Raw genomic sequence first — 12414 nt, forward strand, 5'->3', positions numbered from 1 at the left:
TGATGGACAGTTGATGGAATATGAGCCAGCAGAGTGTCTGGGTGGCCAAGAAGGCCAATGGCATCCTGGTCTGTATCAGGAATGGTGTGGTGAGCAGGACCAGGGAAGTCATCTGGTACTGGTGAGGCCTCATCTCGAGTTCTGTGTTCTGTTTTAGGCACCTCAGTACAGAAAGGACATGGAGGTGCTGCAGCAGGTCCAAAGAAGGGCAACAAGGCTGGGGAAGGGCTTGGAGAATATGGCCTATGAGGAGAGACTGAAGGAACTGGGGCTGTTTAGTCTGGGGAAAGAGAGGCTGAGGAGAGACCTTATGGCTCTCTTCCAATAGCTGAAAGGTGATCGCAGCAGAGCGGGGTTGGTCTCTTCTCACTGGGGACAGGAGGGGAAATGGCCTTGAGTTGTACCAGGGTAAGTTTAGGTTGGATATCAGGAAACACTTCTTTACAGAAAGGGTTGTTAAGCTCTGGAAGAGGCTCCTCAGGGAGGTGGTTGAGTCACCATCCCTGGATGTCTTAAAAACCATTTGGATGTGGTGCTCAGGGACACGATTTAGCAGAGGGCTGTTAGTTAGGCTGTACATGTGGTTAGGTTGTGGTTGGACTTGATGATTTTTAAGGTCTTTTCCAACCTGAGTGATTCTATGATCCCATAAGCTCTCCTCGTTGGAGTGTACTTGCTTTAGGATGACCATGTGGTGTGCTTGCAATGTGTGCCCATGGCTGTCGTGTGCACAAGTGTGGCCCCAGAGTCCTCTGGGACAGCTGAAGAAGGCAGGTTGTCTTTTTATTAACTTGTTTCTAATGATGTGTTTAGAATGGTGAGTGTACTGTCTTCAGAGGTGCAGAAGGCTGGAAAACAAGCGGAAAAATTTCAGAATAAGGTTCTGTACCTTCTCAAAGTGCTGTTCATATACTGTCTTCCAGCTACCCTAGGCATGTCCCCAAGGAGAGCTAAATCTGATACCAGGTGCCTTGAGTGAAGCCACAAGCTCTCCCCTGCATCCTTCTGATAATGCGTTCAGCCTTGACCTCTGCAGGGGGCTGCTCTGAGCTCCCGCTGGGAGGAGAGCCTTTCTCCCAAGTGCATGCAGGCCATGTTGTACCAAGGCATGATCCATGCCTGGATCAGTGCTAGGATCCTTCAACCTTCAGAGGAGTGGGACCAAGCCAAGGGGAAGTTTTCCAGGAAGGTGCCTCTCTTCAACTTATTTTCTCCACACACTTGTTGCTGTGTTCTGGGAGATGAGCAGCCCCCAGTCTGGCTTCTGTTAGCTGTAGCAAAGCCTTGGCTTATAAACTAATAATAAGCAAGAAAAATAATGGCACAGCCTATCATATTTGATGCTGGAGCAGACCAGATGCCTAAGAGCTGGCAGTGTGATGGAATGGCAGCTGTATGGGATTTCTGACCTGATGCTCAGCTTTCTTATGATGTGCCATGTTGTGGGTCTGCCAGCTTACATCTTGCTCAGGGAGGTTTGAGGGAAGGCAGACAGATTTCTGGATGTCACACAAGAAATCTGCCATGCAGCACCTTAGTAAGATCCTCCTTCTTTAACCCATCTAGCAAGAACTGCTCATCTTGGCAGTCTGCCCGTCTCCCCCAGTCACTGAGGTAAAGATGAGTAGGTCATTTAGCAATTACTGTCACAGGCAAAACAAACTCAATTTGGGGAATTTAACTTAATTCATTAATTAACTTATTAATATAAATGTTTGAGTACTGATTCAGGTGCTGAGCAAGCTCAGAGTAAAGATGGAGATGAAGATGTGTCCCTGCTATGTGTAAGACTGGTCATCATGGAGAAAACCGTGCGCTTTGGTGCTCTTAGAGCTCAAATAGACCTCTGCCATGTCCCCATGACCATGGCTTTTCTGGTCTGAGCGTGTTTGTAGTCTTCCCACGTGCTCATAGCAGGGTCAGCTCAGGGATTTGTCCATTTGGGTCTTAAAAACCTCTGGGGCTGAAGGCTGCACAGCCTGGTGCTGCACCTGCAGCTCCATCGCTGAGCTGTTTCATTCTTTCTCCCATTCTGCCAAGCAGCCACTCAAGCTGAAGCCTCGAGTCCCTCTTCAATTTAAATTACAAACTGGTAAACTGTTGAGTTTTTTTTCAGATTTGCACTTGTCCCCTTGTTGCTCCATGTTCCTGTATGGAGCTCTCATGCCTCAACATTCTCCAGAGCCTGCCAGCTGCTTCTGCATGCTATGAGCAGATCTATATTTGGGGTCATTGACTTGGCAGATTGCTGGGGTGCCCTCAACCTGCAGAGACCCTCAGCAGCTGCATCAGTTCAGAACACAGATGGCTTCATGGTGATCGTGGCAGATCTCCTGGACTTCCCTGTGGCCGTGGCATGACTGCAGAGATGGGAAAAGGAAGTGAAGCAAGATCAGAGGAAGGGAGATAAACCATCTTCTCTGCTGACATTTGTTTCCTTTCAGTTGTGGGACAGCCTGGTGAGGAGAAGCAGACTCAGACTGATATGGTTGAAGGTCCACTGCTACCACTTGGTGTCATTAGTGTCCCAGGATTAGTGAAGTGCTCCCAGCCATGCTCACTTAGTTGGATAGGACTGACTCTCCTACGCCCTCAGCAAAAGTGTCAGGGCTCAGGTTGCTGTGCTCCTTCCTCTGCATTGTTTTGTGCCCTCTCTTGCACGGGAGATAAACAAGGCAGTGAAGTAGGGGGAGAAGGAGGCAGAAAGGAAATCAGCTTGCTGTCAGGAAGAAAGAATTAGGTTTCTAAATACCTTTGCCATCCCCCACACTTCTCCAGAGCTCCTCTCATGCTGATATGGCCTGATAGCTCTATGGGAAGGTCCACCTGGACCTATGTGCACCAAGTGTTGCTACTCTAGGCTAGAGAGGCTAGAAAGACAAACCACCCATCTACAGACCTGCAAAAACTTTCTATGGGCTGCACTTGCAGCATTTGTTCCTGAGCATTCAGGCTTCAATGGATGGAAAAGAATCTAGAACAGCAAGACAAAACCAGCCCCAGAGAGCCAGGTAAGTGCCTTCCTGCAACTGGACTCTGACATCAGACCCCAAAAATCATCAGGGTGATGATGTACAGAGAGGAGAGGTCTGACATGATGTCACTTCCAGTTTTCATGTATTTATTCCACACTTAACCTACATATGGTGGTAAGCACCAAGAAGGGAAATAAAATATTGAGGGGTGAATTGGTGCTTCAAGCTTGTTTATAAAGCATCATGAGTAGGATAAATGTGACGTAGCAGATGATCACTGCTTTCTGGGAACTGCTCCACCAGTGCCTTCACTCAGCTGCCACAGACTTCACCACCCAGTACTGAGACCTTACTGGGAGCTGTAGAGCTGGCCAAATTACTGCATAATTGATGCTTTTTATAAGATGTATTTAGATCGTTTCTACAAGAATGAGATGTTTTCCCATTGCAGGAAGCCAATCAAAGCAGTAGTTCAGAATTGCTTCTTCCTCATGTGATGGGCACAGGCATGTACGGTAAGATCCTTCTTGAAAGTGAATTTAGGATACTCCTTTCTCTTAATAAGGACAAACAAAGCTCCCAGTGGAGCAGCCCTTAGGACTTTCCACTGCTTGGGAGAGAGAGATTCATGTTTTCCTATTACACCGCATGCTGTTGGCCTTCATCAGAAGAGAGACCTTCAGAGACTTTCATCCCAGTTTGGGTAGCACAGCGCTGTGCGTTATTTCAAGGATGATGTGGAGATGTTAGACACAGGACATCTATGGAAAAATGGGTATTGCTTTAATCAGGCTTCTGAAACCAGGGATTAAGAGAGAAAGCTTATCTCTAAATTGCAGCCTGCGATGAAAGTGCTAATTATCACACAGTGCATCATTAACAAGACCTAGAAAAGCTTCAGAGGGGTCAACTCCCTCTTCTAACATCAAACTGAACCCCTGGAAGGGATTTTCCAAGCTGAGACAGTAAAATCTACTTCAAGGCAACACCTTCCTCAATATGAGTTCTGTTTGCAGTTCCCATGGGATAAGACACAGGTAAGGATGGAGATATTAAGGAAAGTAACCAGGTTTCTGTGATCTGGAGCTCCAAGGGCATGTGAGAGCCTGGATGGGACTGGGCCTTGTGATGATCAGGCAGCCCCAAGCATGATGGACTTTCTGACATGCACCTCGGAAGGTTCCATTGGTGACCCATTCCTCTCCTACAGTGTTTTGATGGCTCCCGGAAGGAGCAGAATGCAGGATACTCAACACAATTTCTGGATGAAGTATTCCTGGCAGCCTAGTTAAAGTCCCTCCTGTGTCAGTTCTCACTAGGAGGATGGCAGGACCTTATGGCGGTACTACTCACTGACAGCCTTCTCCTGACCCCATGCCTCACCCGACTTGCTAACCTTGACACTTTCCTCAATTCATGCTCGGTGCTCCTCAGAGTAAAATAATTGCTCAGGAAGATCTTGGTGCAGTGGTTGACTTTTCCCAGGGCAAGGACATGCATGTGAGCATTGGTACCTGCTCCGCTTCTGGCCCTGCACAGGATCATGCTCTTGCTTCCAGAGTTTTGCACTAAGATGAAAAATGTAGCAACCCAAGCTGGCTTGCTTTACTGTATACATTCTGGGCATCTGCAGCTCATGGACCGGTAGGAAATGATCCTAGTATATCACACTTCTGGATGTGGAATGTAATCATAGAGATAGAGAAAGTGAAGCCTTAAGAGCGATATATTTATTTGAGGCATTTCTCCTCTCCCTGGACAATGACAGTACCAAGCCAGTAAGGCCAGGCAGAAGGTGCACCTGGCAGGAGCTGGGAATGGTGGAAGAGGTGGGTGTTTGGTCAAAGCTGCTCCCTAGGTCTTCAGGATTACTCCCCAGGAAGTGGGTGGGCAGGGATACGACCTGTAGGATGACACAGGTTGGAGGTGTGATCACTCTGTTCCCCAAACCAGGCTATTGGACAGTGCTAGGATGAATCTGCTGAGGATGGAGGCCAGTCAGGACCTGAGCCAGGCAGCAGTCACAGGGAGGGGCGAGAAGTCATGCTGTGCTCTGTCCTCTCAGTCAAACTTGTTTTACAGGTCTCACATGCTGAGATGTCAGGTCTTTTCCCCCATCTTTGGATCCGCAGCATCTTTGGATCCCCATCAACTTCAGTGCCCTGTGGCAGATGAGATGCATCTTTTCTCATCCAGTGGGCACTCCATGATGGAAAAATCTCATTATGGTTTCACATGGGCTGGACAATGGGAAGCCTTTCCCGCTGCCACCCGGATCTCTTCCAGTGACAGGGTGTTGGGTGGGGGGATGTTGGTTGTCTCCACCTCAACAGAGCCCTAGCTTGATGCCAGATGAAGTATCTATGCTCAAGAACAGGACTGAGGGGCAATGGAGACAACCAGTGGGGCAGAGAGACTCCTGGACACTAACTGCACCATTGGCACCAAGGAGATGGGCATAAATCTTTACTGGAGATCTGCTGGGCTTTGCTGATCCCCTATCCAACTTTTGTGTCACTGTCACCTTGCATAACCAAAGGTTTGGATGGGACCTTACTGGGAAAATTCCCCTGGAGATGGAGTCTGGTCCATTGTCAGTGGTGGTAGCCATCCCTAGCCAGGATGCGCTGCTGGATAATGCATTTTATGGGGACAGTGGCAGTTATGGGGGCTTTGAAAGCCTTTGCGGCCTTCCCAAGGAGCTTGGCAGCCCTGGTGTCTTCCTACCATAAACAAAATAAAATAAAACAAAGCTGGGTTTTTAATGGGAAAAATGGAGGAAAAGAAGGCAAAGCCCCCCAGGACTGCTCACTTCTGCAGTTCCACAAGATGCCACGCCATCCCTTTGCTCCTTGCATCCTGCCTGTCCTGGGGTTTGGCAGCAGTGTTGGAGGAGGCGGGACACAGCATACAAATTCGGGAAGAAACATGCCAGGCTGGCTTCTTGCCTGCAGCCCCGGAGGCAGCGTGGGACGGTGAAGGCAGCAGCTCAGAGCAGCCACTGGCCCAGAGGATCAGTGGGTGCTCCAACATTGGCCACAGCAGAGGTAGGCACTGCATGGGGTGCGGGGGTTTCTGCTTGACTGGTCTCTCACAGATAGGGGTGACGTTGGTCAGCATCTTGGCCAAATCAAACCTGAGGGCATATCCAGGCATTGCAACAGAGATCCTCACAGTTTGGATGTTCTCTGGAGAGAAGGGAGGGCTCCCAGGGGCCTTTCAGCTCACGGTGGTGATGCTCGTAGAGAGGGATTGAGGTGCTTGCCCCTGTACAGAGTCAAAGAGAGTGGGATGGCCGTTCAGAAGGACTGGCACAAACCATTGAACCCCCACCCTCCTTGGAGGTGTGCACCGGTGGTGGTGCCCAACACCCTGGGACAGGAGTAGGAGATAGCTCTGTGGGGCAGACTGGGTCAGAGGAAGTATGGGCAGATGATGTATATCCATCAGTGGTGTGCTCCTGAAGGCTCTCAGTGCTGATTTCCACCCCTGAAGCAACAGGATGACTCTATGGGATGGCTCCTTCCCCTTCTACCCTGGCACCAACGCTTGCTTCCCCTTCGACACCACCTGGGCCATCATTGCCTCCGTCTTCCTCTCTGCATTGGTCACTTCCATCATCATCCTGCCAGGCATCCGGGGCAAAGGGGTAAGTGGAGGGAGGGGAACTCAGCCCTGTGTTGGATGGAGCCTGAGTGCCACCTCCTTCCCTGCATTTACGGCAGGCCTGGGGAACAAATGTGCCTATGGGGCAGGGACCTGCTGATGGCTGGGTCTGAGGGATCTCAGACACAGTGATGAGCTCCAGCCCAGCTCCCATGCTGGAGAGGCCAGACTTCACCACCCCAAATTTACAGTCGGCTCAGATCTGAGCTTGGCAAACTCTTGGCTAGATTAGCTTGAATGATTTCACTGGGTGAGGCACAAAGGGCTTGCTCCACCTTCCTGAATCCCCAAAAAAACAGTGTGCAGTGTGCATGCCTCAGCACCACTTACTGAGCCCTCTGAGGATACCTGGCAAACTCACCTAGACCTACACCACCACTCTTGCTTGCCAGGAGCCTGCTGGAAAGGCATTTCCCACCCAGCAAACCTCCAAACTGCTTTTGTTTCCAGCTGTGGCCAGCTTCCAACACATGGAAACACATAAGGCTTGGATAAGTGTGGAAACTTCAACTCAGGACTATTAAAGGGAGTGTCTATATCCTTCCCGGAAAGGGGATGGGCATGGTTTTCTCAAATGGGATGAATCTGACCTTCTTGCTCTGCCTCAGCTTCCATGCTGCCCATGACATGGAAGGGATGCCCAAGCCATGGGTCCTTCCCCTGTCCTACTCACCTGTGGAGCCCACGGAGTTGCTCCCCAAGTGAGAGAGGTATCTATTTCTGGTGGGACTCAATCAAAGCTGAGCTCCATATCACAAAATCTGAGTGTGTCCCTAACTCTGCTTTCCACTTGCAGCGGCTCTTCTGGCTCCTGCGGGTGGTGACAAGCCTCTTCATTGGAGCAGTGGTCCTCAGTGAGTATGGGGGTCTCAGTGTGCTCAGAGACAGGTGGGGACAAGGAGTGCAAGGACAGACAAGGAGAGCATGGAGGAGCAAGGTGGGAGGATGAAAAGAACAGCTGAGTCCATCTTGCAAGATGAGCTCACAGGGAAGACAACCCAGGATCTGAGCCCAACAGGACAATCATAGAATCATAGAATATCCCAAGGTGGAAGGACCCACAAGGGTCATCTAGTCCAACTACTGGCTCCGCACAGAACTACCTGAAATTCAAATCGTATGTCTAAAGGCTTCTTGGATTAGCAATGATAGGAAGCACAGACTCTCAGACACCTCCTCTCCAAAGGTTGGTGGACCACTACTGGTTTCCTGTCTGCCAGGAGACCCAGACAAATTGGCTGTAGTTAGAAGAACATCAGTGCCTGGAAGGTGTTCACAAGCCCCATTGCCTCTAGGGCTGGGAACTGAGCTGAGCATGGGGAGAAACAATCCCAAATGGGGCTCCTGTGGAAACGGGTAGGTGTTGGCGGAGGTACATGCATGCACCATGCTTCTCTGCTCAAAATCCTGCTTATAAACCAGGCCTTGCATCCGGAATGTTGTTTGGGCCATGGTAACACTCACATATGTCCTTCCAGCATACATTGTCCCTAAGATGTCTGCTCACCAAGACATAGTTAACCCATTATCTTTACAGCCATACAGTTCACCAGGGACTGGGAGAGCGGCTGGGTGACAGCCAACACCTCCTACAAATCCTTCAGCCTTGCTGTGGTGAATGTGGACATTGGGCTGCACATCGGCCTGGCAGGGGTGAACATCACGCTGGTGGGTGAGTGTGTATCACAACCCAAAGAAATCGGACACAAGTTTGGCCACTGTCCATCCAGGTAGTGGGCATGCATACTGGGAAATCTTGGAGTTGCCTCCAAGGCTGGGAGAAGACCTTACTCCTCTTCCTCTGGCAGGAAACCCAGTGAATCAGGTCAATGAGACCATCAACTACAATGAGCACTTTGCTTGGAGCTTTGATGCAGACTACGACCACAGCTATAGCAAAAGTCTGGAGAAGGGGCTGCCCAGCCCCATCCTCTACGTGGCGGAGAAGTTCACCACACAAAGCCCCTGCAACGTGCACAGGCAGTACCGCATCTCCAGCCGCTATGCATCCATTACGCTGTGGTAAGGCGGAACAAGGGGTAAGTTCTGCTTCTGCTCACTGTAGGTAGAAAGGTCTGAGAGCATCTCCACATGTCTCAGAGGTCGTGGGAAAGATGCTGCAGAGAAGAGTGGTTTGGCATTCCTCACAGGTGTGTCAGCGGCCTGGCCCAGCCCATGTCTCCTTCTTCATGATCAAGAAAAATAACAGGCCATGCCCAAACCTCCCTGTCCTTGAGAAGCTGGTTATCTCAAGGCAAGGACGTCAATTTAAAATGATTCTGCCTTATTGTTCTTGGATTCAGAACAATTTCTTAGACTCACCTCCCCAGTAAGCTAAGCCCAAGCCCTGTGCACAGGGCAAGGCTGAGAGCTGTGCTCACTACAGCTGCCGAATCAGATGCGGGCAGGGCTCACGATGTGATTCTTCCAACAGAATTCTCCTTGGCTGCCCTTTTCCCTTTGAATAGATAGGAAACACCTGGGGCTGGCCAGTTATGAAGGACTACAGGGTCAGAGAAAGATACAATTTGAAAGGGGCCCTTTGGAGGTCTCCACTCGAGCCTCCTGTGCAGAGTAAACATATCAGAGTCTCAAGTAGTTCAGTGCTGAATGTCCCCAGGTATGAAGAGCCCTCTTCACCACTACAGGAACTGACATGCCCATGTACAGTGCTTTCAGCTCAGTTTTGTGATCCTTTTGTAGGATGGCCTTATGCACCTGGCTCATTTCTATCCTGCTCTTCTCCATGCCTGTCCTCCTTTATGGTGGCTACATGTTCCTGCTCACTGCCGTGCTGATGCTTTTCTCACTGCTCTTCTTTGTCATGGTGAGGAACATCCCAAAGTGTCCCATCCAGTTTGGGCCAGCCTCCCTGAAAACAGATTACGGCAGATCTTTTTGGCTGACATTGACAACAGGTGAGTGCTTAGCTGGGGCTTTTGGTCTCCATTCCTGCAGTAATAATACCTCAGCGGTACTTCACCCACTCTCATATGAGTGACCAAAATCATCTGTGTCTTGAGTCATAAAATCAGGGAAAGACTTGGTCTGGAAGGACTTTCCAGGATCTCTCCTGCAGCAGGATTAATGTCAAAGCCTCATCAGGTTGTCCAGGGCCTTGTTCAGGCTTCTAGTTGATGTACCCATGCATCAACCCTTTGCCTTTCAGAACCATGGATGGTCCCTTCCACTTCTCAGGGTTTGTCCCACGGCTTTTCCACTCATTGGCAGAAGGTGGCAATTAGGTCCCCCTGAAGGCTTCTCCTTCCCTGGCTAAACAAACCTACCTCCTCCAGCCATTCCCCATACATGGTGGGCTTTAGACCTAACTGTCTGGGCCCTCTGCAACAGCTTATTAACTTCTTTTTGTACTAGATAGCCAAGTTGTGGAGGTGCTGTAGGAAACTGGGAACAGAAATAATCCCTTCTCTTGACCTCCCATGTGATGCCATATCCCACTGGCCTTTATCCCCTTTGGTCCCCATCTCTGAGTCTGTGGCTGGATGAGGATGGAGCACATTTGGGAACAATGCATCTCTCCATGCTGTGTGTTTCAGGGCTGCTCTGCCTGCTGCTGGGGCTGGGTGTGATTGTTCTCAACTCTGTGCACCCGCAGAAACTGAAGCTTGTCTTCAACCTGGACGAGGGAAGGAGAGAAGATGTAGATGGGTGGGACAAGTCCCACCTGCCAGCCGAGTCCAGTTCCTCTGAGCAGGATATACTGATGGTGTCCCTGGGTGAGCTCTGTGAGGTTACAGCCACCAAGCTATGAGGCAAAAACAACATAGTCTTGGAGATCTCCTTGACGTGGAAGCTAAATCAAAATAAACTGGAGAGAAATCAAATATATATAATAAACATATAAGTATGAACCAAAGGAGAAGCAATCCCTACACACTCAATAGCACACTCACCCCAAAGGTCCGCCAGAAGCCCACTCTGCCCAACAATGCTCTTCCCATCAACAGGTGGAGAAGAAAGAGCAGAGCTGTGGGCACTAAAATACCCTGTATTCAGCACCTGCTCTTGGTCTGGAGTGAAGGATGGGTTGGAAAGGTATCCCACAAATTAGCAGGATATTGGTTGTACCAAACCTTGGAGGAATCCTAAATGTTGGAGGCACCAAGTCTTGCAGAATTCTTGGATGTCAGAGACACCAAACCCTAGAGACCTCCCAGATATCAGATACTAAATCTTGGAGGCTCCTGGGATGTCAAAGATCAGATTGTCAAAGGCAAAAACATCAGTTGAAGATCACAAAATGTGATTTACCAAGACTCTTGTGGCCTTCTGGAAGGAAGATAAAATGTTTTGATGGGTGGGAAAGAGAGGAGGAAGAGGGGATGGAAGTGCATGCCCCAGTTCCCCAGTCACTGTCTGTAAACAGTCTGCAGGAGGAGAGTACCTGGAAGTACCTGGTTTCATGCTGCTTAGTTGCCCACTTGTTATGGACCATACAAATATGTCATCCTACAGACCACAGTGGATGTGGCCAACTTCTCCTGTCTGCTGGCGGCTAGCAGGTACCTTGGTCATGCAGGGTGTGTATTTCAGATTTGTATCCCTTTAACTCTGTGCAGGCTTTGCAACAACATTTTTCTGTTTTGTACTCACTTATTGTCCCTTCTGTCTCAATAAAGTAAGCTGGATCTGATCTTTCTCTTGTATGTCATTAAAAGAATCCCTCTGAGTGCTCATAGGCTAGGGATATGCTGATCCTTTGATATGATGATCATAAGAAAGGGAAGAAGTGACAGTGTTGTTGTGGCCCCACATGGGACATCTGACAGTAGCTAATTAGCTCAAGGCAATAGGGGTGAATGGTAAGTAGAGTATCAGAGAATCTCCAAGCAAATAATCAACCAGGATATGGGAAGGTTGGAGTGACCCTGGACATGAGGAAGTCTTGATGATAGCAATCCCCAGACCAGCAGAGAGAAGACCATTGTGCAGGACCCTTAAGGGAAGGGATGTTCAGGCATGGTAACTTGTCTCATCTCTCTTCAGATGGAAAGCACTTCAACAAGGACCTTAAGGCATTTAGAAATGTGTCAGAATGGAACTCCTTGAATTTTCAAAACTTCAACTAGGACATTCCTTATGGCATCTACTAGGAGGTGCTTCAGCCTGAAGATCCAAGGTGAAAAAGAAGCCTTTTATCCATTGAACAGAAATTCAGCCCTCTGCCTTTCCCAGTGTGTCCCCCATTTGCAGCCCATCCTGGCAGCAGGTCAGCGGGCAGCTCTGGTGCCTGCTAAGTGGTGTGGTGACCTCATGTCCCAGGGCACTGTGAGCCTTCAGGCATGAGGACCATGATCCTCGCAGAGCCTCAGGGACATTTTGTGGTGTTTGCTCAGTTTACTGGCACAGGTTGTCTGGCCAGATTCCCTGTGTCCAACAGGCCAGGTCTGCATAGCATGGGATCAGAAAGCCTGGACTGAGAGCCAATGCTTTGCTGGCAATTACTTCGTGTCTCATTGTCCAGCAGCATCTTGGCTCAGCCAGGAAACTGGGATCTGCAACGGGTGGAAGAGGCAGGACCTGCAGCAGTACAGCCCAGGGACCATGCAACCCCAAAGTTTCTCAAAGGCATCACTGTCCATGCTGAATCTCATCTTTTCTGGGAGTGCCTCCGTCAGGGCAGCCACTCCATGGAAGGATGCCACTGGTGGGTACTCACAGGCATTTGCCTGCAGACAAGCCCCACAGCTCCCACTGAAGAAGTCAGCCCCACAAAATGCCCCAAATATTTCCAAGAAGTAGTTTTCAGTAA

General features: G+C 49.6%; 1 protein-coding gene across 1 annotated transcript; it reads left to right on the forward strand.

Moving 5' to 3' along the window:
• Positions 1-4672: 4672 nt before the first annotated feature.
• Positions 4673-11275, forward strand: LOC100538640 (dual oxidase maturation factor 1). The gene is made up of 6 exons (XM_085233507.1): positions 4673-6624; positions 7438-7495; positions 8179-8313; positions 8450-8663; positions 9345-9559; positions 10199-11275. Exons 1-6 carry the CDS (start codon positions 6478-6480, stop codon positions 10411-10413), a joined length of 984 nt encoding a protein of 327 aa, XP_085089633.1. The 5' UTR covers positions 4673-6477; the 3' UTR covers positions 10414-11275.
• The last annotated feature ends 1139 nt before the right edge of the window (positions 11276-12414 follow it).

This window comes from Meleagris gallopavo, chromosome 12 (assembly GCF_905368555.1).
Source record: "Meleagris gallopavo chromosome 12, MGAL_WU_HG_1.1, whole genome shotgun sequence".
NCBI lineage: Eukaryota > Metazoa > Chordata > Aves > Galliformes > Phasianidae > Meleagris > Meleagris gallopavo.

What these genes read in the sequence shown, in the direction of transcription:
- LOC100538640 (XM_085233507.1), top strand. Translation starts at nt 6,478, where the DNA reads ATGACTCTATGGGATGGCTCCTTCCCCTTCTACCCTGGCACCAACGCT. An exon ending in CATTGGAGCAGTGGTCCTCA is followed by an intron (nt 7,496 to 8,178) that starts GTGAGTATGGGG and finishes TTATCTTTACAG; the next exon opens with CCATACAGTTCACCAGGGAC. An exon ending in GGTGAACATCACGCTGGTGG is followed by an intron (nt 8,314 to 8,449) that starts GTGAGTGTGTAT and finishes TTCCTCTGGCAG; the next exon opens with GAAACCCAGTGAATCAGGTC.